At 53.0% G+C, this 25241-nt stretch overlaps 3 protein-coding genes across 3 annotated transcripts; 1 reads left to right on the top strand and 2 right to left on the bottom strand.

Annotated features, from left to right (window-relative positions):
* The first annotated feature begins 390 nt into the window (after positions 1-390).
* Positions 391-5753, top strand: LOC119099313 (uncharacterized). Its single transcript, XM_037222446.1, has 7 exons — positions 391-495; positions 1543-1625; positions 2059-2213; positions 2821-2993; positions 3261-3429; positions 3902-4069; positions 5211-5753. The coding sequence occupies exons 3-7, from the start codon at positions 2123-2125 to the stop codon at positions 5282-5284; spliced, it is 675 nt and encodes a 224-aa protein (XP_037078341.1). The 5' UTR covers positions 391-495; positions 1543-1625; positions 2059-2122; the 3' UTR covers positions 5285-5753.
* An 81-nt stretch (positions 5754-5834) lies between these two features.
* On the bottom strand, positions 5835-8309 carry Xbp1 (X box binding protein 1). The gene is made up of 4 exons (XM_037221975.1): positions 7819-8309; positions 7436-7532; positions 6654-7016; positions 5835-6400 (listed from the first exon to the last, which is right to left on the bottom strand). The coding sequence occupies exons 1-4, from the start codon at positions 8136-8138 to the stop codon at positions 5996-5998; spliced, it is 1185 nt and encodes a 394-aa protein (XP_037077870.1). The 5' UTR covers positions 8139-8309; the 3' UTR covers positions 5835-5995.
* A 2824-nt stretch (positions 8310-11133) lies between these two features.
* On the bottom strand, positions 11134-16531 carry LOC119099058 (PWWP domain-containing protein 2B). The gene is made up of 4 exons (XM_037222109.1): positions 15720-16531; positions 14945-15196; positions 14419-14538; positions 11134-11804 (listed from the first exon to the last, which is right to left on the bottom strand). Exons 1-4 carry the CDS (start codon positions 16260-16262, stop codon positions 11658-11660), a joined length of 1062 nt encoding a protein of 353 aa, XP_037078004.1. The 5' UTR covers positions 16263-16531; the 3' UTR covers positions 11134-11657.
* Positions 16532-25241: the final 8710 nt, after the last annotated feature.

Here is a 25241-nt window from a genome sequence, read left to right as displayed (position 1 = left end):
GGCTCACTATCCCTTCTCTGCACCGTCCCTTCCCCGCTCTGTTCACCGTCTCTCTGCCGCCCGCCGTCCGTCTCTGTGTCGCGCTGTGTCTGCCTCGGTGACGCTGTCCGTACCTGCTCGAGGCGGCTCCCTGTTCGTCCCTGTGGTGTTCTCCGTCCGTCTCTGCTCCGTTCTTTTGTTTGTCCCCGTGCCGCTGACTGTTGCTCCTGCGGCTGTATGTCCTTAGCTGTGCTTCCCACTGACCTCTGTGCGGTCGGCCGTCCTCTGTGGCTCTCACGGCTGCGCCGCTGCACCGGCAGGCGGCTGTGCACGCTGGGCTCCGGCCGGCGGCGGGCCGCGGCTCTGCTGGCGCTGCTGCGCGAGGAGCGCGCCGCCGTTGCCGTGCTGGCGGCGCTGACTCGCCTGGCCGCGTGGCCCGGCCTCCCGGCCTGCGTGCTGGGGCACGCGCCGCTCACCCAGCTGCTGCTGACGCTGCTGCGGCCCGTCATTGTGGAGGTGGGGTACCAACTGGCCTGGCGGGCGCACGTCCGGGGCCGCCGAGCCGGCTACAGAACGGCCGGCTGTGCCGTGACGTGGCTAATTTGACGACGCCCGGTTGAACTGCGCCGATTCAGCCTGCGGCGTAACGTTAAACTTTGCTTCAGTCATGCATTTTTCGACGTGTTTGTGAGTGCTCACTCATGTTATTACGCCCCTGTTGCTAAATGGCAGTGTATTTTCATATCACGTACAGTGAAATCACAGTGGTTTTCAAACGCGTCCTTATCCAGCTGCCCTTCTGGCCGCCCATTATTGCCTTGTCACCTGTTCATACCTCTGCATATCTGCTGGACATTTGCCGAACATATGATGAATAGAACGGTCTGTACCGCTGGCGTATCATCATTTCGCATGCGAGCCGTATAGTCGAGTAGGAGAGGCTGTGCAGGGAAGGCGTTGAGTGAATGTTGAGGTCGTAATGGAAAGAGCATTGTGTGTCGGTCTATGATTTTCAAAGCTGTGAGATTGGAGCCTAAAACTGCATGGAACTTTCGAAGCTGTATGTACGGTAAACTTAACGCCACACATTCTCCGGTCCCGCTCAGGACCAGCCAACACCGGTTAACAGCCGGAGAATTATCCATTTAAAACATTGCGTAAACGACGGCAGCAGTGGCGGGACAATAATCAGTTAAATTATGAAATGTGTGCCAGCACATCGTCCCTTAAAATTGTAGTTACAGCTGCATTTCCATTTCATTCAACAGGTGAATACTCGGTGTGCGTATTTTTACGGACAGGGTTCCATGAATTCTTTCGCGAAGTATGGTTTATGATCTGTTTGCGGAAGGAAAAAACGTGGTGAAACACATCGGTCAAATTGTGGGTAAAAGTGGCGCATGTAATGCAAATTTTCAGCAGGTATCGGAATGTAATACGTACGCACTGAAAGCCTCATTCCCAAAGGTATTTCATGTATCCGTGCAACTAACAGAACGCATTTCAAAGCGCTTAAAATTGCAAGGGTCGTATGTACTAGTACCATGGTATCCACTGTTCCAGGGTGAGGTGAGAAACCTTCTCATACTGGAGTACACGAGTGCACTGCTGGGAACTCTCGCCAATCAGCCTCTCGCCGACGATTTGTGAGTTCCCGAACCGTTTGTAAGGCTAACCTGGCTGTGTCCAATAGCCGTGTCCAGCACGTTCGGCACGGAGGCCGTTCGCTCTCTGTCGGCCGCCGTCTGTTAGCGCGCTGGTCGTGTCACGTGACGCCGTGACGGGGCTGAGCGAGGCTGCGGTCACGCCGGGGGCGTGCCGCGCCGCTCACAAGCCGTGACGCATGACGGGTGCCATTCTGAACGCACCAGTCGACACGACGGGTTCCGATGCGTCTCTCTGCACCTCCGTCGCATCATGCCGCAGCTTCCCCGGGCGATGACGCGGTGTCGTCACCTGGGTGGAGTCAGAGTGACGTCACCGGGGTGCGGACCGTGTGGTCACGGCGGCGGTGGTTCCATGTCGCTCGCGGTGCCATCCGTAGACCACTGGATGGTGACGCCGTCCTGTTTGCACCAGTTTGCAACGTCTGGAGCCGCCTCTGAACGAGCTGCTGAACACTAAGCCGCCGGGCCGGGTGCTGATGGGGGTGCTGGAGCTGCTGATCAGCACCGCCGGCACCGGGCAGATCAGCGCCCTCTGGTGCCGCCGGAGAGTCGGTGATCAGCCGACAGGTACGTCCTTGGAGAGAGCGTACAGCGACGGATAGGTGAGCAGCTGGGATGGTTGGCTCTGAGGTGACGAAATGTTGAAATAGATACTTGACTGAGCCAGCGACGTCTTTGTGAACGATAAATTCACGCAGACTGCACCGTACTGTACTGTACTCACGCAGACTGTACTGATTATTAAGATACTGTACATAGGCATTCTTATTTGAACATTACTGCCGCCCTCATTTTTGGACTTGCAAAGGTGTGTGCATGTACGACCTATCGCTGGTCTATGATACCTTGAGCCATTTAGAAACCGTTCTGTTCGCGGACGGTATTGTTGGCCGAAGGGTCCCCATCTGAATGTGTATTTGCATTTCATTAAAGTAAACTACGGATTACCCTGAAAGTCGCGTTGGATATGCGAGTCCGGGCCGTGACAGCTCATGTCCGACGTATCATGTGTGACTGTGGATCAGGCCGTGCACCGGCTGGTCTACGGGCGTGGCTGGGCACCCGCGCGGCCCTGAACGCTCCAGCCAGCCTCAGGCTGGGTGCCGCCGACCGTCGGCGGACGCCTCAGGCTGGACGCCGCTGACCGTCGGCGGACGCTGCCCGCTGCCCTCAGGCACGTGCCTGGTGAAGAAGCTGTGCATGCTGTTCTCGGCCGGCCCGACGGCGGCCGCCTCGCCCAGTCACCGGGTGCCGCCCAGTCACAGCGGGCAGCGCGCGGCGCCGCCCGGCCGCGCCGTGCGCCAGCTGCGGGGAGAGCTGCGTCCGCCAGAGCTGCAGCACTGGACGGTCAGCGCGCCGCCCTGGCCAGCGCCATCAGCGGCCAGGCGGGCCGCGGGGTGGACGTCTGGCTCCGCGCGTATTTTTCTGTAGCGTGCCCACATACAGGGGAACGTACACTGCTTCGTACTCCTGCTATAACACTTGTCTCAGTACGCTTGTTTGTGCACTGTGCCTTTCAGCGGAAGGCGTGCCGGACGTCAAGAGGTCGGAATCCGGAGGGAAAGACGGGCGTGTTGCCGGGCGTGTTGCCGACGTTGACGGACGTCCTTTCAGGTCACTACCCCGCCAGCGCTGGACGTGTCCCCAGACTCGCAGTGGGTCCGCCTGGTGGCGCTAGTGATGTCCCGCCAGGCGTCGCTGCCGCCGACGGCGTGCTGTCGCAGCAACCTGACCTTGCTCGTGGTACAGCTACTGTACCGGGTGGTGAATGACTGGGAGCATGGTGAGTGACAGACACAGGCGCACGCATGACTGGCCAGGTGCCGCACTGTATCAGGTGAGCTGCTGTAGGTCAGCAAGCTCGCTATGATGATGTCCACTCCTGCGCGTTTCACATCAGAGATTACTGGTATCTTATGAAAAGGGAACTGAAGGGGAGTCGTGGTGTTGTATGCTGAAGAAGGCAAGAATATGTTGTCTTCATGCCGTGATTATTCTCAGATTCAATATGGCGAACAGCTTGAACTTTGCTGATCAGTGGCGATTTCTCCTATTGATATACAACCACAGTAGTTTTTCTTCGAAATGCAAGCCAATGTGCAGTAGCGTTCTAGGCGGCGGCTGCATTGAACGTCGACGCTACATGCGCTTAGACATCGACATAGTTCTGACCCACACCTGCGAGGGTGGGAAGAGCAGGTGTTTGTCGCGCGCGACGGCCGCCGGCGGCGCTGACCGGTGCCGCGCCCCGCCAGGGAGCGGCGAGGCGAGTTGGGCGGCCACGCTGCTGCCGGCGCTCCACCGGCTCTCCGACCTGGACACAGCGTTCTCGGCGTCAGTGTCGCGCGTGCGCATGTACTACCTGGTGGCGATGGAGACGCTGGGCCGGCGCTGGCGGCAGTTGGGCCTCTCGGCGCAGCTCGGTGAGTGCGGCGCCGAGCGGCGCGGTGGCGGGCTCTCGTCGACGGGAGACGCGGCACCGGTGACCGAAGCCGGACGTCTCCCTCCCCTGTTCTGCAGTGGAATTAGGCAGGTCGGGGTGCTGAGATCCCGTTGAAGCGTGCCGTGGCGGCATGGCGTGCGGTGGAGACATGGGGCACCGCCGCACCTGCCGAGTCTCAAAATGAGTCTCACTTTCCTGAGTTCACAGCTGTGCAGCGTAACGGGCCAAGCTATTTTTGGTGGGCGTGTGCATAAAACGCCGCGAGCGAAACCTGACTGGGCAGGCCCCAGTGGTGTGACCGGTATGTTGCGGTACGCTCGACAGGTAACATGCAAAATTGCGACACGACGGTATTGAGCTTTCTCGCGGGTGTTTTTCCTTGTCTGACGACGTAATGTGGTGGGCCGTATCTTTAAAGACAATTGTGCCGGGTTTCGGTATGTTTATGGAGCAGGTGCAAGAGCCAGCCCACTTATCTGATCATTCCGGGAAGACTCGAGTGCGAAGCTTCTGGCTTCCCATCTGTCACAAGTAGGGGGTGGGCTATATGGGTGTTGGCCTGTGTTGTCCTTATTAACCATATGGTCATGCACGGTTTCCGCCACGAGAGGGGAGGACATGTCCCCCATTGTTTCCGAAATTCAGCAATATGTCCACAGCGTTACAGAAGCAGAAACGCAACCGTCCTCGATGTTAGCCAAATTTGGGACTTGGCTTGTGATTGAGCCAATTTGACGCTTCGCAATTGTCTGCCTTCAGTGGTTATTGATCGCAAAAATGGGTTGTTGAGGGGCAGATGCGAGCAAGACGATTTGAAGTACGAAATATCTTGCATGCCCGTATGCTCACCCTAAATAAAATGGAACCAACAAGTTTCAGTCAATATATTTCGGTCACTAGCCTATGTCAATTCCAACTCACATTTCGTCGCAACATTTTGCGTGGAACTTTTACTGGACAAAGGTCGGTGACCGAAAGGTAGTCAGCTTATGGTAAATAGCCATATTTTATCGAGATTGAGCGGACGAATAATTAGGACACCTTGGCACTGATGACAACACGTTGCAGACGTGTGTGTGTGTAGAGCGCCACAGACTGAGTGACGGGCCATTTTTTCGCAGTGGCCGTGCTCCAGGAGCTGTACAAGTTCAGGCGGGGCACGTTCGGCGGCGGGACGCAGGCGTCTGACACGTGACGGCGGGCGGGCGCTGTGCCACCACCGCCGGCCGCGGTTCGGCGCACCCTGGCCTGTGCGTGATCGTCACTGCCGCCGCGCGGGGACCCATGCGTTAACTCCCTCGCACTCGCCACTGTGATCGACGCACCTCGCGCGACCAGGCAAGTTAATTGCCTGATTTTTCCAAAGTACAATTGCTCGCGTCATCGCGACGCACGTGCTTCGTTTTTAGCTGTGTTTGTATGAATATGGGGCGCAGGTTGCCACAATACGATGCAATATATCCCTTCAACGACCTAACCGCTGTCGGTGTCCGCAGTTCGCGCCTTGTTCCGCGAGGAGGTGTATCGCACCGGCAGTCACTTGAGCGTGTATGGGCAGCGGTTCCGCCCGGCGACGGAGATGCGCCGGTGCGTGGCAAGCAGAGGAGGGTCTGTCTCGTAATATGGAGGCGGTAAATCCTTCCAGCGTGCTGCTACAGCTGTGTCCATCCTGCGTGCGAGCCAGCCCCCCCCCCCCCCCCCCGACGACCCACCCGGCTTTCCAGTCTCCTCCGCTAAAAGAGTTCTCCCGCTCGCTGAGCGCTTTATTTGAAGACACCGGTCAGCATCCCCTGCACAGCCCCACCAATAATTCGACATTTCATGTGATAAACTATCAAAACATTGTCTGACAAACAAAACAGTGATCATTAAATGATGCGTGATAAGTCATTTAGCAATAACACGTCTACAGCACGAGCTGCGGAAACAAAATAAACTGATCTTCAAAGTGGTTGTCTAGGGGCTCCTCGTCAAACATGGGCCAGTCGTCGATCTCCGTCTTGACCTTGACAAGGTCGTCAAGGTCGCGGTGGTCAGCGGGCGAGGGCGGTAGGGAGGGCGATTCTGGCGACGGCTGCGGCGACTCGGGCACGGCCGCCTCCTGCTGCAGGGCCAGCAGCTCGTCTGGCTGAGCGCCGCGCAGCAGCTGAGCCAGCAGGTCGTCCTCGGGGCCGGCCGGCGCGTCCAGCAGCGCCGCCAGCCGCGCCGCCGGCGCTTCCTCCTCACTCATCGTATCATCGCCGGACTCCAGCTCTTCTGCTGCGGCCCCCACCACGTCAGTGGCGGCGGGCTGCGGGCTTCCTTCAGGCGTCTGCGGAGGGAAGGAGGGGGGGGGGGGGGGTCAGCATATAGATAACTACGCGCCATACTCATTAGCAATATAGTAATAGACCCCATCCGACCAGCATACCATGACCCCATAAATGGTAGAACATATAGCATGCAGCTGACACTAATGGTCAAATAATTTTGTACCAGCCTTGCCTAACAAGTGCATTATCATCATGCACGGGTTGCTGGGGGGGGGGGGGGCAAACCATACATCATCTGCAGGGTGTAATTACCTCTCCATTTCCAAACAGTGTTTCCGTGAGGAGCTCAAGCAGGTCAGCATGTTGATTCCCTGCCGTCGCCAGAGCCACTTGGAAGCTGGCCCAGCTGATCAGGCTCAGCATCAGCAGTGCCGGCACCCGCATGTCCTGTCCCTTCTGCTGAGGGCCACTAATGAGTGCTGCAGACTCAAAGGACATGCTGCCAGTGATGGCAATTGCTGATGGCTGAGGCTGATTCAACTTGGGCTCAGACTCCAGTTGGCTTGGCTTGGACTCTGGCAGCTCTTGAAGACGCTCTTGAAGCAGGGCATTCTGGGTGCTCAGCAGATCATTCTGTTTTTTGAGAAAGTTGTTTTGCTGGAGAAGTTCATCATTCTGTGGAAGGGAAACACAAATCACAATGGTGCTTGAGCCTCACATTTCTCAGCATTTGGACATGTCTAAAAGGGAACACTGCACAAAGCTGTTGCCTGCTGGGCCCAGTCCCAGGGGTGCATGTATAGCCCACTCCAGCAGCCCTGGCATGACCCATGCAAAGTGAATACAATACATGTAAGTGGTGGTTTGGCATCAAGCATGACCACTGTGCCTGCATTGTTGGCATCTCCATTCCTGATATTTTAGGCTGGGTTACAACCCTGTTGGCATTGTGGCTGTGGGCACTAACATTACTTTGTTGCTGACACTCCATATAATAGAGACTGATTACATGTCAAAATGCTACTGTTACAACAAGGATCCCAGTTTAACACAGACAACCAACCCATCAATCCCAATTGGACTGCTGAACCCACCTGGCGTTCGAGACTTGCCACCCTGCTTTCCAACACATCCATTTGCATTTTCTTCCTGTCCCTAGCAGTCTGTGCTGCTACTCTGTTCTTCAACTTCCTGGAAAACAGTTGCCATGTGAGCAATCACTTCAAGTGGCCTATTATGCTTGCAGCATAAAGAGCCAGAGAATTAATACCTGTGAACGTGATTGCTGCACACATGGTCCTTAAATCTGTTATAATTCAAAAATGTTCCAGTATCAATGACCGTGACAGTGTGGCATGGCATGCACCACTAGATGCCACCTATCTACTTGCCATATGTCTCTGGCCCTCCAATTGGTAAGGCTTTATGAACCTGCCAATTCCCCTCTCAATGCACATAAAACTTGTTCTGGACTTACCGCCTTTGGTTTTTCTGATCAGAAGTTAGGTGGTCAAGTCTCTGCCGTTTCCTTGGCGCACTCGGTATCATGGTTAGCTGACTCTGATTGACGCTGTCAGCATCGAAAAGCCTTTTGACAACTGTGCGGGCTTCGCCTCTGGATCCCTGTACCGCCCGGGTAACAGAGGCTGGCACGGGCAATGTCACCACTGATGCCTTGGTCTGGTTCCTGTTCAGTTGCCCTCCAACTGTTACAACCCGCACCGTTCTGGGCATCCCTCCAGTGTTGGTCTTGATAGTTCCATGGCTAGCAGGCGTGATGATGATCTTGGTAGTCATGTCTCCAACAGACACCACTTTCCGCGCGCTGGCTTCCAGCTCTTCTCGCCGCCTTATCCCTCGCACCTTCTCACAACGCCCTCCGCACTTCACTCACTCCAACTTTCATCTGGAGCAGTCCCATCCGCGGAGGCCCACCCGCGCCCTCCCCATTTCGTCAGCAGCGAGCCCACAGTGGACAGCTAGGGCTGAGCCGGGCAACGCAATTCCGTCGTGTAACGCAGCGATTGGACGGGACCTCGCTGACGTCTGTATGAGTCACCCGAGCTAGCGTGGTGAACTCTGATTGGTTATTTTCTGTGACGTCATGGTGAAGTCCCTGCATTCTACGCCACCGAGCGCGGGCGGAGCGCACCGTCCCGCTGACGTTTGTAGCAGCTCCTATGTCGTTCAGCTCTCAGCGGTTCGCAGCGTGTGGGCGGGCGATTGACAGCGGACTTTAAATCGTTCGCTTTGTTTTCTTGTTAACAGCTGAAGAGCTTAGCAGTTAGAGGGGGCAGTTAACGGGGGGTGGACGCAAAACTCTGGCTTGGTGGGTGGGGGTGAGGCAGCGGAAGCTTGGGGGTGGTTAAAGTTCAACGTTCCTTGGTTTTTGGTCACCGGACCTCGTTTCCTTTTACTTATAGGAGTGTTGTTTACTTGCCATCAATGGTCGATATTTTCTTGTGCGCCAAGCTTTCAAAAGTAGGTTTTTCCCCGATTGTGGAAGTTTTGAGGAGGGTATCTCCGGTCCCCTTCCCCTCCTTGCCCCTTGGATACGCCCTCGGTGACAACGGACTGGGGCGTCTGTAAATGCAGACTTGATGACCATTTCTCAAACGACCGAAATCCCCCCCCCCCCTCCCGACACGCTGACGTGCGCGGCTGCGTATCATAGGAACAGCGATGGCGGATTGCCTAAGAGATGCGGAGGTTAACGTGATCTTTTGATCTTCACCCCGGATGTGTCCACACATCAGGCTCACTTCTCAAAGCGTTCTCAAGGGCGGCGACGAGGGCGATTGTCTAATCAGTCTAAAAACCGCGCACGTGAAATATGCGCCCAGACTGCTTTCTAAATGCAAGATTTGATACCCTGAAGCATTCAAAAGTACTTCTTTCAGAACTGTCATAATTTTCGTCCACTTGTTGGCCATGGCTCAATATAAGCTGCTGGGCCAATGCCGCCCGGCCTGTGAAGACTGCAACGCCTGGCGTGGAGGTTCTTGTTGGATTTACGAGTGCGCATGCCCAAACTACGTAATATTACTTGTATCACTAATCGATTCAAGTGTTTAAAAATAATCATTTCAGAAGCACCATCAACTTTGTCCACCGGTGGGCCATGGCTAATTCGAAGCCGCTGGGCTACGCTCGTGATGATGATGATTTGGGGTGATGGGGTATTTGGGGTGGGCTACGCTCGTGATGATGATGATGATTTGGGCGCCTCGACTGCTGAAGGTCATGCAGCGCCCATGCTGGGCTACGCTCCGCGAACAAAAGAGTGCACAGCCTGGTACCGAGGTCTTGTTGCAAGATCTGCGAGCGCGCATGTTGAAAAACTGGGTTACACAGGTTGCATCATTAATCGATTCTGAATGAATGCTGGACACTACCAGACAAACGCGGCTCGGCCATGTTAAGACAAATTGCTGACCATTGGATCGGCGATCATATTTTGATCAAACGTATTGATTTGCGATCTGTCTCCGCGATGTCTTTAATGTCTGTAGGGCCCAGATAAAAATTCTGACAACGCTTCTGAATTTTATCGGTTTAGAAAGAGTTCACTAAGCCGTTATAAACAAAGGGTGCCGGTGAATTATTTCATGCGGTCGTTTAACGCCTCATGTCTCCAGTTTATTGACTTCAAAATACTAACAAAATTGATCTCACGGCAGCGTTTGATTTTCGTTCCATTTACAAGGCAAAAATAGCAATAAATCGAAGAAAACCGTGTTCCTCGTTAACAGTGGGCTATATCCAGGATTTTTTGGGGGGTTGCCACAAAAGGAGCTTTTGTCAACCCCGTATTCCCCTTGGCAAGGTCGTGGCTACGCCCCTGCCTACACACGAAAGCAGAACGGCTACGTTGAATGACAGGCAATTGAAAGTCCGTTGGACCAATTCATACCTAAGGCTGGCAGCTTCCCGGGCGCTTTTTCTGCGGTGGTGTGGTGTAGGGGAAGATCATTCGGGATACTGTTGCAGGTGTCCAATGCATAATGCAACACACCAATCAGTAGCAACGCCGATTCAGAAATATGCAACAAAGCAGCCACACGATCAGTTTGCAGTCATGTGAGAGACAGCCGGGGCAGGGCAGTGACAGCCGGCGGCGGACGGGAGCATGGCCCACATAGAGAGTATATGACAGAAGAGCCCTCATCCTGTGGCTGAGTTTTAAAAGGAGAATCTCCACTTTTATAACTTTTGTGACACTTGTTTGTTGGCAGTTTTGAGCTTTCGAATTTGTTTCCGCATAAAATGTTGCGACAAGCCCTATCTCTCGACAAGCACCCAGCGAAATGAAGGCAAATAAAAGAACCTCGCGCTACGGACCATCGATTCACTTTTAAAATTCTCACCAGTCTACGTCCAGGCCGTATTTTGGCATCTACCCTGTGGAGGCAGATGCCTCCTCTATGACCCAAAACGCCTCCACACGCTCTTGGAGTTTTGCCTCCCCAGGAAAGACTATGTTGAAATAAACGAATAATCCTGGGAAGCTGGATAGCCTTCTTTGCTAAATGACATAAATGATTCGAATACGCAGGATTGTGAACCATCGAGAAACAGTCAGATGCATATGCCATGCATAGCGGCCATGACATTTGGATAAATAGTGCTAACAGCCTCCATCTTTAACCCCCCCCCCCCCCCCCGGCCATCGGGCATGCTTCCCAGAAAAGTTCCTAAATGACGCCCTGAGCTTCCCCCCCCCCCTCATTTTTTGAAACGTTCCTACGCCTATGACTATGTGAAATCTAAACGCTGGCATCCCTTGCGCTTGGTTCCATATGGACCTGGATATAAATGTATTCGTGCACGACCCAGTAGCCACATAATTGCATCCAAGCACGGTCTGCTCCAACTGCACAGCTTAGCTGAGTGGCAGCCTGCTGCTGGCAGGAGCGAACGTACCCAGCCCCCGCCTTCGTCTCCAGCGACTGCCGGCCGTCCGAGCGCGCCAACGGTCCGACAGACAACACAGATACGATGGCAAACACAACAGGGGCCCAAGCGGCCGGGCGAAGCGTGGGCATCTGACGGCGGAATGAGGCGCCCTGAGCGGGGCCAGTCGGGACTAGAGGCCGCCCGAGGCGCGCGGCCAGCGGCGGCCAGCGGCAGCGGCGGCGGCGGCGGCGGCCCGACCCGTCAGCAGCTCCGGGGCGCTGCGCGCGTCGTCAGCATCACAGTGCCGCCAGCCCTGCGCAGCGCCAAGACACACTCCCTCAGCAGCCCGGCAGTCGGCGCCACTCGTCTTTGGCAACGTGCGGCTAGGTGGCGGCGCCCGTCCGGTCGCCGGCCGACGCTCTAGGAGGCCACGTCCACCTCGCGCGGCGAGCCGGCCAGCGCCAGCGGCTGCGGCGGCGGCGGCGGCGGTCGCGCCCTCTGCGCCTCCAGCGTCGCCTGCCGGATCGCCTCCCGGTACGGACCGCGTCGCTTCCGGTTGACCCGGCTCTGAAAACACGGGCAAACGCGCCCCGGTCACGTGCCCTGCTGGGCTGCATGGGCTGGGGTCGCAGGCGAGTGGGGGTTAGGGTGGGGTGTGAACAGCGACGCAGCCTGTCGTGTGTGAATACAAGAGACGACTGAGTGCCCTGAACGGCCATCGCAAGGCTTGAGGATTAATTGTTTTCCACGAACAAGATGCCGATATAACGGCGGTTAAGTCCAGCCGGTATTTTGACGAGTCACTGCCTGCCTTTCTAACATGACCAGGATATCGCCTTTCTGTGGGCCATGTTTGAGTTATTTTCTGCTAACAAATGAAAGAAACTTCAAACCTGAAAAGCTTGTGAAGACAAATAAAAGCGAACAAAAACAGGAACTCTCTGACACAGGGAAGCTCGGTAAACACCCGAGGCAAAAGGAGCAGCACTATCTACTGAACAAATCGAACGAGAACATCTGGATATTCTTTATCAGTTTTTTTTAGGGCATCAAACATGAAGATGACGGTGAAATAGAGCCAGGCTCCTTGAAGGCGATCCAGCACTCGAACATACAGCTTCACATCCACGCCACCAAATACGGAGATTTCGACTGCCGGCGTGAGCGTTGGCGCTTCGTTGTGAGATAGCATTACCTGCGCAAGCGGCAACTGCTCGTTACGATGGTAAATGGATGTTAGTGATCCAGGTCCTGTCTGAGTTGATATTTCGTAGTTTTATCGATGTATCTAACATACGGATGTCGCAGGTCGGTGTAATACATCATGTACACCATGTACGATATGTCATAGGCAACGGGATACAATGAGTTTCGGATTTCCTACCCTTTTTGGAACAAAACAACCGGCAAGGACATAATCGTTGTCCCAATGAAAGTTCAGTGACTTTAGAGTTCACTGACCTCCCCTTGATCATGTCTACTGATCACGTGATCTCTCAGAGGCATGATAAACCATAGGCATCGTTTGACACCAGGCAGGGGACGTCTTTTAATGGCGGAGGTTAAAGAGCACTGGCATAACCAAAAATCACTTGCTACGTTCAGCAAGGCGCGTGGTTTCCCGGCAGAAGGCCAAGACGACACACAGAAAGGGGCGTCATCCATTATTCATAAGCAGAGCAGACAGCTTAGATTGTGCGGCTCACGTGGCTCGTACTAACGTTTCACGGCCAGGAACAAAACAGGGGACGCTCTCGCTCCGGCGAACACCGGCGAAGATTGTATGTAATTATATTAATTTATTATATCTATATAATAAATTATAGAATACATAATAAATTGAAAAATAATAAATAACATAAAATAAATTATATATAAAAATAGCCGCTGCCCATTTGACAGGATATGAGATACAGTTCATAGGCCCATTCTATATTGTTCCATTTCTTTACACATTTCCCCGCCATCAGATATTTCTTACTCTCGTCTGTTCCTAGGTCTTCAAAGCTAGGAAGCAGATCGCACCTGTCGATATGTTTGTCTCGTCCTTCCAGGGTTACACTCGACTCAGGAACATTGCAGTGACATTTGCTAACTGACTGATGATAACAGTTCACTAAAACAACACCCAATTTTTCAAAGTCGTCTGGCCATTTTGAGGGCCTGGTAGCCGCAATCGCCACACGGTAGCGCTCAAACTGGCTCCATACGAGAGCAAAATCTTCCGCGTCTTAGTTATGCTGTACTCTTAAACCAGACTGTCAGCCACAACCACGGGTGCATGAAATGAGCGCCAACAACCCACAAGACAACAAGGCGCACAATGCAGCAAAAGCGCCATAGACAATGGACGCAGGCCTACTTTCCGTGCCAATGTCCACGCGTTGTCAGAGTTGTGTTTCGGGTCAGCACTCAGCTTTCACAAGCAGTACAACCCCAATTCTCCTGTTTTCGAAGTCGGATGACCTGTTGTCTTATGATGATCTGCTAACGATCAATATTTTGTAAGATCGTTTCCCGATTATCCGCATGAACAGTGCCTGACTTTCACCTCGCTTCGTCACTTACCAGGACGTCCTGACATACGCATCGCTTGTGGCCTATTGTAGCCTCGTGAGGCATGACAACTCACTCCGACTGTCATAAAGCAAAGCAGACGATGCATTACACCACAACAAGGGATATAACTTCCTACCTCTAAAAGCGCATGCCCTCCTTATGACGTCATACCTCTTTTACCTGAGCTGGCATCGACGCATTCCTTTGAACAATGTGTTCAAGCTAATAACTACACATTGAGTACACGATGTTCGATGGGCCTGCTTAAAAAAGTTCGAAGTTAATTCCAGATAACAGGAAGGCCGAGCGGATTACCATAGCGCACCGGCGGGTCACAGGTCAAACAGGTTTTCGAGAGCATACGCCGCACAGGCTATCTGGGCCAGGGATACATGAAGGGTGCTTACCTACCTTTCGTCATCTGGCGATTGTTGCACACCGTCCGTTACAGCAATGCCCACGAACAACGCAAACTCTCACGCCCAATGCTGGCGGAGCACTTGAAACACAGTCAGCCGTAACGGACCGCCGACCGCTCGGGCCATAAATAACGCACGTTCCCGCTGGCAAGCCGAGCGTTCTCACAGCTGAGAGCCGACACGCTCTGCGGCACCCCACCTACCTCGTAAGTATCTAGGAATGGCAGCAGTTGACTGCACGGCATTAGCGAGGAGGTGGTCGATCCATACCAGGAGACGTACGCCTCTTGGTATGCCGGCGACGCGTCGTTGATGCACATCACCTGGGAGCAACGGCGCAGACGGCGTCAGCCTCGGACACGTCCCCGGCCCGTGCGCCCCGCCTCTGCGCTCGCCGGCGGCAGCGTCCACGTGACTGCGGTCGAGCGGGGCGCGGCAGTGCGCCGATCACGCGCCGCTCGGCGACACGCCCACACACCGTCGCCGACGCTGCCACCGCCCCCGACCCGACCCCGCGCCCTACGTCCGGTGACGCCCACTATCGATCACGCGCCGCTCGGCAACACGCCCACACACCGTCCCCGCCGCTGCCGCCGCCCCCGACCCCACCTCGCCCCTGCGTCCGGTGACGCCCACCACCGCGCGCCCCAACGCCAGGCACGGCAGCCGGAGAGCGCCTGGCGGCTGATCTGACCACGCTGACTGACCTGACTCTGGCTACACACTGACCTTGCCCGGCCACCAGGGGAAGCCGTGAATCTTGCCCCAGACAACGTCGTGCAGTCGGAGCAGGCGGCCGTCGTGCAGCGCGCAGAAGGCGGCCGAGCCGGCGGCCGGCTCCGGCGGGCTCGCCTCCGGGAATGGCGGCACCTGCGGCGCCGGCGGCGGCGGCGGCCCGCCGTCGGCCGCGTACTCGCTGGCGCGCACCCGACGCAGCGAGATGGACAGCTTCTGTGAGAGACAGCGCTCCTTCATCTCCACCTGAGGACGGCGCGGCGGGTCAGGACGCCCAGCACAGCGGCGGATGGAGAAGTCGGTGGCAGTCCATCTTCTCTCTACGCCACTTGCCGAACAGATGTGCATAACCACATCCCATCACCGGCCAATAAGCGCCTAATGCGGCGCGATGTTAAGTCTGTCATCATGTTCAAGCCATGACAGCAGGGCTTTGCAACTCAAGGTAAGCTTAAGGTCACCCACATTTCCTAACCGGGTAATTACCTGAATGTGGTGCAAGAGTTGCACGCCGAAAAATGTGGCCTCGCTTTCATTTGCACGAATCGAACATTTCACTTCGTTAGCGATTTGTGTCACGACGCTCAGATACGAAAAGATACGACGAAGCACTCAGCGAGGAGAGCCGGTACCGTGCATTTAAGTGCCCCTGATCACCTCGATCATACACGCAAGAGAGTCCAGGCGGCCGGCCACGGAGCCATTCCCCAGGCACGACTCCGTTTTTACCAGACGGGCGAAGTCCGACGGCCTCCGCGCCGCCACGCACCTCGGACGCAGACGGCGGCCCGTCGTCGCTGGAACGTCGCTCGTCGCGCCGGCGGCGCTTGTGCTTCAGCTTGTGTTTGTGGCGCTTCTTGCGCAGCGGGCCGGGCGCCTGCGAGCTCTGGTGCGCCGGCGAGAGCGTCAGCGAGCCGCCGGCTACGCGGTAGTACGCCGGCGACATCTGCGGGTAGCTGGGCGAGAGGCGCGGACAGGCCGGCGAGCGCGCACCCCATGGGTAGGCGGGCGAGGCTCGCGGCGAGCCCACCAGCTTGCGCTGCACGTCCTTGCGAGCCTTCTTGAGCGCGCGGCGCGCCGCCTTGGCGCTGGCCGTGGGTCGGACAGGCAGCAGCGCGCCCCGCTCGGGCTCCGAGTCGCCGGCCGCCGTTGTCGCCTGCACCTTATACTTGGCCGGGATCTTAAGCACGGTGCCGGCGCCGCCACGGCCGCCGAACGAAATCTTGAGCACGGGCGTCAGCGCGGCGTCCGGCTCGCCGGCGGCGGCGCCGTGGCCGTCCACCAGCACCGACTCGTCCCAGAGGTCCTCCATCGAGCCGGCGGCCAGGCGCCGCTTGCGCAGCCCGGTGCGCCGGTCCGTCGGCGGCCGCTCGTCGCCGGCCGGCTCGGCGGGCGCCGCCGGCGACGGCACGATCGCGCCGCAGCTGATCTTGATCTTCTGCAGCTTGGGCTTGGTGCCGGCCGGTGGCGGCGCGGCGCACTTCTTCACGTTGTTGCCCACTATCTTGATGGGACTGACTGTCAGCTTGGCGACCGGCGGGGGCGGCGACAGCGGCAGCGGCGGCGACGATGACGGCGGCGGCGGCAGCGGCGGCGGCGGTGACGACGACGCCGACAACGACGACGAGGACGAGGAGGACGATGAGGAGCCGCTGGAGCCGCTGCCGCCGCCGTCGTCGTCCGGGCACGAGCCGCGCAGCTGCTGGGCGCTCAGCCGCACGATGGGGATGCGCGGCAGCTTGAGCGGCTGGACGGCGACCGGCCGCTCCGCCGCCGGGTCCACGTTTTCGTCGCCATCGCGGCGCCGCCGGCCCTGTGGCTGCACGCTCTGCAGGCTTTCTGTGCAGATGCTCTTGCAGTTGGAGCAGAGCACCTGGCGCGGCCGCAAGCGGACTGTGGTGCGGCCGGCCCGGTGGTGGTGGCGGCGCGCCGGAGCAGGCAGCGGCCCTGCCTTGTGCAGAGCGGGCGAGCCGGCCGCCGCCGGCTCGCCCGCGCGGCGCGCAGCGCTCAGATCACAGGTCGACTGGAAGTACGTCATGCGCGTGCTGATGGTGTGATAGGGGTCATCGGCGGCCTGGGCGCTGGAGCCCGGCCGCTCCACGTTGTACCAGGAGGGCGGCTTCACCCCGCAGGGAAGCCCGCTGAAACAGAGCAGGTGCGGACCATCAGACGAGTCTGAACGCACGCAGTCACCTGGCGACCTCCCACGCCGAGAATGGCGGCACACCAGCCGACCATCACACAGCCGACGACAAGCTTAAAGGCGTCGACAGAACATTTCGAACACCCTTAAAACAGGTTTCGGATTTTTAAGACATTTCTGTCCGTGCAACACTCTACCGGTAACAATCCCCCAAAAGTTTGAGCCAGGCGTTTTCCTGTTGCGCGCGCGGCGGGGGACGCCGTGTAGCACGCCCCAGAATGGCATGAGCACCGCTGTCACAGCTAGTCAGACAACCAAGGCTTACGAGTTTGTCGTTACATGACACCTAACCCAAGCGATACATTTCCCGGATGTTTGAGTGAGCAGTGCTTCCTTACATATCAACAGTCCGCATACCAATATGACAACACACTTGCCACTTCAAACTCCTACAGGAACACTGGCGTAAAATAGATCTGCTGTAACAATTCAGACGCGCAAAAAATTCGGCGCAGTTTCTGGCCTTTGATCTTGCACCAATTAGACGTGCGATCAGGCCGTAACTTCACGTTAAAGTGCTGATTTTCAGCACAAAACTCATACACTGTGATCCACAGACGTCGAGAATCTTTCTTTCACCCGTGTGGCTACTCACCCGTGTGGCTCAAGTAGCTACGGTCGCCCCGCTGAACCGTAACGGTCACTAACGGTCGCTGGACCGCAACGGTCGCTCCGTATTTTACCACACATCTATCTAATTAGATGTCGCTTTTATTGAAAATGTTCAGCAAGTACGACGTGACAGATGTTTCATTATCATACATGCGGTCATTCACAACAAGTGACGGTCCAAAGCACTGACCAACCAGTCTACCAGAGCACACCCGGGATTTACCGAGGAGGACTTGTGTCTACCCGAGGAGGACTTGTGTGAGGACTATGTGTCTACCCGGACTTTATCCATTTTCCTTCCAAGGCTGGGGCTGAAACCCAATTTGGGGCTGGCGTGGTGGGGGAGGGGGAGGGGGGGCTGGAGCGCCGCCAACTTAAAGGGAATGTTCCACGTTTGTATGGCGTTTTAAACTGAAATAGCCATCTTGAGGACCTTTTGATGCAGTTGACGGTCATCTCCTTTTTAAGACCCAAAACGCTGACTGACCCAGCTGACTATTGCTCACCACAAGGCTGCATTGCTATCCTCCCCTTCCATAGCACCTTGCTGAGGCCGAAACTTCACAGCGACAAGAAAACTTCAGGCAAAAACGAAATAACAAACATATTCCGAAAATTTCACATTCCATTTAAAAATGGCTTCACGGTAGCACAAATCTGTTGCAGGCTCGTTTTCAGCGTGTTTGTGTTTGGGCCTGGGCCGTGCTTTGACTAGGACCGTGCTTTGACCCCGACCGTACTTTGACCTGGCCAGTGATTGAAGATGGACCATGCTTGGACCTGGACCGCGTTTGGACCTGGACTGTGTTTGGACCTGGGAAGTGCTTGGTCCCAGCCGGAACGGACCGTGGGGACGGCCGTGCATGGTGCAGCGCTGTACGGTAACGAGCGTGCGACGCGGCGCTTCTTTCCAGTACGGCAGGGACACTCGGCCGCCGTGAGAGCGGGACTGGTCACGCTGCTCCGTCAGAGAAGTTCCGGTAACGCCAGGCCAACCCCGAAGCACCCGCGTCTGACGAGTCCAGAGACACCGAGGCATCCCATGAACGACGATTAAACCAATGTTATTCAAAAGCTTGATTTTTGTGCAATAACGCTACATTCGGAGCTAGGCCATCGGGATTTTCACGTGTTCTATACTGGATCTCCCCCCTCCCTTCCCTCGTTCACAAAGCTTAACTACCGGATGCGGACATGCTGGTAATTTTCGAAGCGAGCAGCGAGGAAAGCTTGGACTGCCACTCGCATGGCAGTCTTCACATGTCATTTTGGAGCCGATCGTATGGGTTCTTACGCTAAAAGGCCGTGTCCAATTATGCGTCGCGACCGAAAACAAACTGGCATGGGTCAAGCCTTGCGATGCCCTATAGCGAAGGACGTCCTACCCAATGATTTCAGTATTATCTTTAAGTGATGAGGACGAGTTGTCGGAACGGAAGAATTCTGAAAACCTCTGAATTAGAATAACCAGGAAACACCATGGCCATGTTAAGACTTCTCAAACCCTGGGTCGTGTTGAGCCCCGTAGCTCGCACAGGATCGCAAACTCCGTTGTTTATCGCAGACCCCACTCCCTGCAGGAGTGCAGGTCGCCTTGACTTCCACAAATTGTCTGTGATTTTATATGGATTGCAGGGTTGAGTGTAGTTGCAAGTCTTACACATATACCTGTCACCCTATACATATACCTGATGGTAAATTTGTGCCAACATACCTGTCCATTATACTTCTCTTTTATACATTAGTTTGCTGTGTTGCTGCATAAAGCAATAATGCCTTTGTTACAGATGCAGTGGGAAGAGCTATATATTTAGATAGTAGTGCAGCAGCACATATTTTTAGATATTTTTGATCATAAACTGCTTTCATGGATACATTTTTTTGACAAATTTGTGCCTTATTTTGCATATTAATGTAATGTTAATAGGATTGACATTTGTAAGTGTAATTGCTGACATGGTGTTAGTTTATGTTAGGTTGTCAGACAGGAAAGTGTTCACTACAGAAGAGGTAAATGATATCAGGGGACAAGAAGTGAGGATGCCTTCAAAGCCTACAAGGGCGAAGCCTCTGCAGCTGAAGCAAAGCCAGTATAGGGGTGTAGGGCTGGTATAGCTGGTAAAGGGGTATGGCATTCTGCTCATGGGTTAAGCAACATGACACTGTAGGTTAGGTTCTGGGAAAAAAGTATTTTACAATGGGATGGGCTCCACATAAACCATTAGGGTGTAAATTTGCTTGGTAAGGGATATGAAAAAGTGCTCTCACACTCATTTTCGGAAACATGGGAGGCAACTGGGGAAGTCACCAGCTATGTCAGCAGATCATGTGTTAAATCATGATTCTTTATTGCACATCCCCTCAATCCAAATCTATTGCTAACATATTACACTGATGAAGAAAAAGAAGCCCTTGTTTGCAGAACTGTGGCATGGGTAAGTGAGGAATTCTATAGACAAAGGATGCAGGACCTTTAAACAAAAGACAGCTACAGTTTTAAAACAGCAAGAGAATGTTTTCGTTTCCCAGAGGATGGACTAATAAAGGAAATGAGTATTGATGTTTGTTAATAGCTTGTTCAGCACTAAAATATTAGCTTCTCTCCTTGAAAAAAAATGCATCTTTTGAATCAAGTTGGCTCAACATCAGCCTAGATAGATAAACTAATAAACAAACTGAGGCCAGAAGCTTTCAAAAGATCCCAGGTTTTGGCTACAGATGGCCAGACAGGCCATGACAAACACAATTCTGACCAACCACCTATGCACTTTCAAACAAGCTCTCTTGCTTTGGATGACCCCCAAAGGGAACATGGGGGTTGGAATTAGCATACCTGAGTGAAAACTGTTCAAGACATTGTTCAAAAGGGTAGTTTCTTGAACCAGCTTTAAACAGTGAACTAAATGGCATTTATCATTTGATCCTGTTTTTTCAGAAAGTAGATATTTGGTTCAAGAAACTGCAGGTCGAGTTGTAATGAACAGGGATGGCTGTAAAGTAAGATACAATTTGTAGATAGTAAGAGTCAAATGAAAATCTGTCTCTGGTTGAAAACTTTAAAGGGCAAATCTTGATAGCATAAGGAGCTCATACATATTAATTTTCATGGTGACATGGTAAAAAGTTGGCCACCATGCATCACATGCAGTAAAGCAGGTCTGCAAATGAAACATCAAGCTTGCATTTTTTTATCATCAGTCCAGTTCTTAAACACATGAGATGGAGAAACACAATTCTTAAACACATGAGAGAACACATAGACACTTTAACAATCAAGAGAATGGATGCAATGCCAATGCGCTAAGCCAAGATGGCAGGCCTAGTGCAATTGGTGAAATATGTTGTCTAGCATGTGTATATATATATATATATATATATATATATATATATATATATATAATTGGCTAGCAATACCACTTTCAGTGATATTGCTAGCATGTATAACCCACACATTAAAAGCTCAGTTCACAGAATCATCACATAACTTTCGCTTAAAACAGCTGGAGAATAAATATGGAAAAGAAAAGAAAGCCATAAGGCAATATGTTTGTTGCAAACTTAAGTAAACAAATCATATACATAAATGCCTGGAATGCACAAGTTCCATTCAGATATGCATAAATACAATATGCTAAGATGCTAAGTATACTTATACCACTGCATTTAAAATATGAGCTTGTGGATTGGAATGTCAAGCAAGGTAAGTCTCTTTGAGAAGTGGATATTGAAGTTATCGCTGTAATCACTTTAATGCATGTTAGCTACATATTTCAGGGGTAAATTTAATATGGAAAGCAAAAGCAGTAACTGGGACTTGTCATGCTCTGACCATTACATAAATGCTGAATGTGACATTGTACAATGAAAAGTGGCATTGAAAGCAAAAACATTAACTGGGCTTTGTCATGCTTTAACCATTACATAAATGCTGAATGTCACATCGTACAATGAAAGGTGACAAGTCCATGGTCCTTTGACAAAGCACACTACCACCCAAGAGGCATACACTAACATACAGTTGGTGCCTGACACTAACACCAGGTGGACAAAGAACACCTAATTTAAAAGCACTCCAAATTTGAAACAATGTTTGTTTGATGAAATGCTGAATCATCTTTCATATCATGGCAGCTTCCTTCCTGTTTAAACACACATTTCTCACCTTCGATTAACATCCACAAGTACCCCCTGGAAATGTTTCGGGCCACGCTTGTACGAAACAAAAATGTAGCCTTCCCCATCTTGCAAAACGTCCACGGATAGGCATGTTGCATGTTCATTTTCAGAGCTTTCCGGTTCGCATTTCTTAGCCATGCTATACCTACATAACAACAATTTGAAAGAGTACAGATCAATGTCAGTAACTCATGCACTCATTCAGTGATGAATCATGAATCCAAAATGAAATGACGGCGAGGCCCCACAGACTCCCCATCCGCAGCGCGTTTTCCGTCCGCCACAATGTAAGCCAATACGAGCGATAACGGACAGCTGATCACGACTGGCTAACAACGGGGGTACTAAAACACTGTCTTTGTTCAAGGAAACGATAACTTTTTGGGAATGAATGACCCTAACGCACAGATCGTAGTTAAAAAGGGATGCATATTTGTTAAAAATTGTCTTCCTACCACTGTAAACAAAAAATTTTATCTATTTTGACGTGACATTGCATGGTTAATGACGCGAGATGAGCGTAGAATGCTACAATCTTAGCACCCGTTACCCAGAGCTCACAATGAGCGCAGTGCTTAAACAGGCTTAGACTTATCTGCAAACACCAAAAAATATGTGTCTACCCGGACTTTATCCATTTTCCTTCCAAGGCTGGGGCTGAAACCCAATTTGGGGCTGGCGTGGTGGGGGAGGGGGAGGGGGGGCTGGAGCGCCGCCAACTTAAAGGGAATGTTCCACGTTTGTATGGCGTTTTAAACTGAAATAGCCATCTTGAGGACCTTTTGATGCAGTTGACGGTCATCTCCTTTTTAAGACCCAAAACGATCTGGTTCCTGAGTTACACGCCCGCAAAAGTGCAAAAAGGGCTATTTGGAGTTTAAATCAAACCACACTGCTGCCTTAACTACAGAGCTGCATAGGGACTCTTTTCTTTTTAATGACGTCACTCCGTGCCACCGCGGATTTGCTTACTCCTTGCATGCTCTCATTTATTCCGCTAAAACACATCCCAAGATAAAGGAATCTGGAATTAGCTACATCATTTCCATAGCACATAGCAACTGGAGCTTGTTGCCTGTTCTCTGATCCCACCACCTGGAGTCAGTCGATCCAGCTCATTGAAAAGTTTTCTCACGACCGCCTTACCAGACATGGCTGTGAAAGGTTTTACGTGCCGTGGCGCCCCGGCACGGTCATGCAAGTCAGGTTGGCCCGGTTTGGCCAACTGGCAGCAAATCTTTCTTTCTCATTTGGTCCAAATTTCGTTGCGACCCTGCGGGCCAGGCTGATCACGTCTGACCAGTTCACAGTAAAGCTGTCTTGGATCGTCGAGTGAAACGTCGCGCTCGCCCCATAGATGGCACCCGATCCTACTGCACTGTAAGTTCATTATCCTTCCATGCCGTTACATGACTGGCGTTTGAGTAACGCATGATGGCGTTTGCGCAGCCCCACAGCTCCTACTTCCAAATGAGAATTTCATGCACAGGCTTGACAGGTTTGCGCAGGCTAGAGCCGTTTACAAATCTTATCGACTTACTGTGCACCAATTAAGTTTTGATCAGTTTCCATCAGGCAGAGCTCAGCCAGCCACGAACTCCTCACCAGTGAGCCAGGAATATCCGTTCGCTGGTGTCCGCAGGAAACAATAGTTCCTTGGGTTGCGCTATGTGTTATTGCGCCTATACATATCTCTCGTCTAAGACGCAGTGGACGAAACCCTACATCCATCGATATGAAAACCCAACAGCCACCTTGTCTGGCCAACGGTTCGCCCATCTCCTCTCACACTGCATCCCCTCCGAACCGCTGCGGCCGATTGTTTACCCCAGAAGTAGACGACTCGGCAAGGACAAACAAAAATAGCCGATGCTAAGCTGTGCCCGTCCCGAAACCGCTGTCAGGTCGCTGATTGTGGTCCCAACAATATTGATTAATTCATTTTGTTTTGTAATTTTTCTCGTTTTTCTGGTGTCCCGGACAAAAAGTAGAAAGGGAAATGCCGACTGAAAAAGTCGAACGAAAAAAGTCGGACGCAAATGGCCGAGAAGGCTAACTGGGTGAAAACGGAGCATTGCACGACAAATCGGCGGGTCGAAGGGTCTATTTTATATCCTCATTTTTCTAATCTCGATAAAAAGGTCAAATGGGTTGTCAGCGGCGCTGACGACGCCTGTGACATTTTCAGGCCTTCCAATGGAGCGGTTTTGGAGTTGCCAGCTTCCAGCATTTTTGCGTTGTGTGGTTGAAGGCTACGTTCGGCGGCGATTTTTGCACTACCATGAAGGAAAACCGTAAAAATATTTACGCCAAAAGCATGCAAAGCTCTTCCGGACTATGGGTGTAGTCTGGACGGATTCGTGGTTGAAATCACCATTGCACGAGAAATATTGATTGTGGCATTATGAATGTGTGTAACGCATGCGGAACCCTTTTCCTACGCGATTTTGAACCTGTCCTCATCTGGATGTGAAAGAGCGTAGTTCGCACTTCCGTAATCTTAAGATAAAACAACTGGTTATCGGCTTCGAAAGGTTCGGATACCATGCCACAATAAGGGGCTACGCTTCATTCGCGCCGTCCGTGGTCAGCTACCGGCGCAGTATCTACCATGCGTCTATCTGCACAGCTGGTGGAAGATGAGCACATTGTGAGTAAACACTAAGCTTAACGACACAGTGGCTCGAATGCACATAGAAGTTGACTCAGTGGGCTAGTGATTCATTCTAATTCCAACTCATCAAAATTATTTAAATCAAGCGACTGGTTTTTCCCTTCCAACACTTGAATTTAACTTACGGACTATGAAAGCCGAATACTCTGTGAACCCTTGTGTGTCTCTTTGACAGTCTTGCCCGCATCCAGCCTTATGCTAAGCTCATCCTCTGCCCGATGGACTTCTCCTTTTGGTATGAAGAAACATACCATCTGCACGTCTGCACATGTCATGCCCCGTCCTTAGAGAACTGGCATGGCCTCTCAACAGAGAGAATATGATACGAATGTACTTGCGGTAGGCTGGCACTGGCAGCAGCCCTTTTCAAGTTTCCCCAACCCCGTCGCAGGAGTTGTTCCCATGGGACATGGTAACGAGATACCGGTCACACCTCACGCCAAAGCTCTCCTTATGACAGCAATATTCAAATAATTGAACCTGTTCTTAAACTGAGCAGCTGATCTACCTGGAAAGCAATATACCATTTCAGTATTTGAAACAATGCTTTTCTCTTCGGGGAGAGATTTTGTGCAAATGAATGGATCGCAAAACTGTTTGTTTTATCACGTCTGACAGCGCGCAAT

This window comes from Pollicipes pollicipes, unplaced genomic scaffold (genome assembly GCF_011947565.3).
Source record: "Pollicipes pollicipes isolate AB1234 unplaced genomic scaffold, Ppol_2.1 Scaffold_4740;HRSCAF=5597_pilon_pilon_pilon, whole genome shotgun sequence".
In the NCBI taxonomy this organism is placed as follows: Eukaryota; Metazoa; Arthropoda; class Thecostraca; order Pollicipedomorpha; family Pollicipedidae; genus Pollicipes; species Pollicipes pollicipes.
Note: the sequence above shows the minus strand (reverse complement) of the source record. Positions and strands in the feature narration are given on the sequence as shown.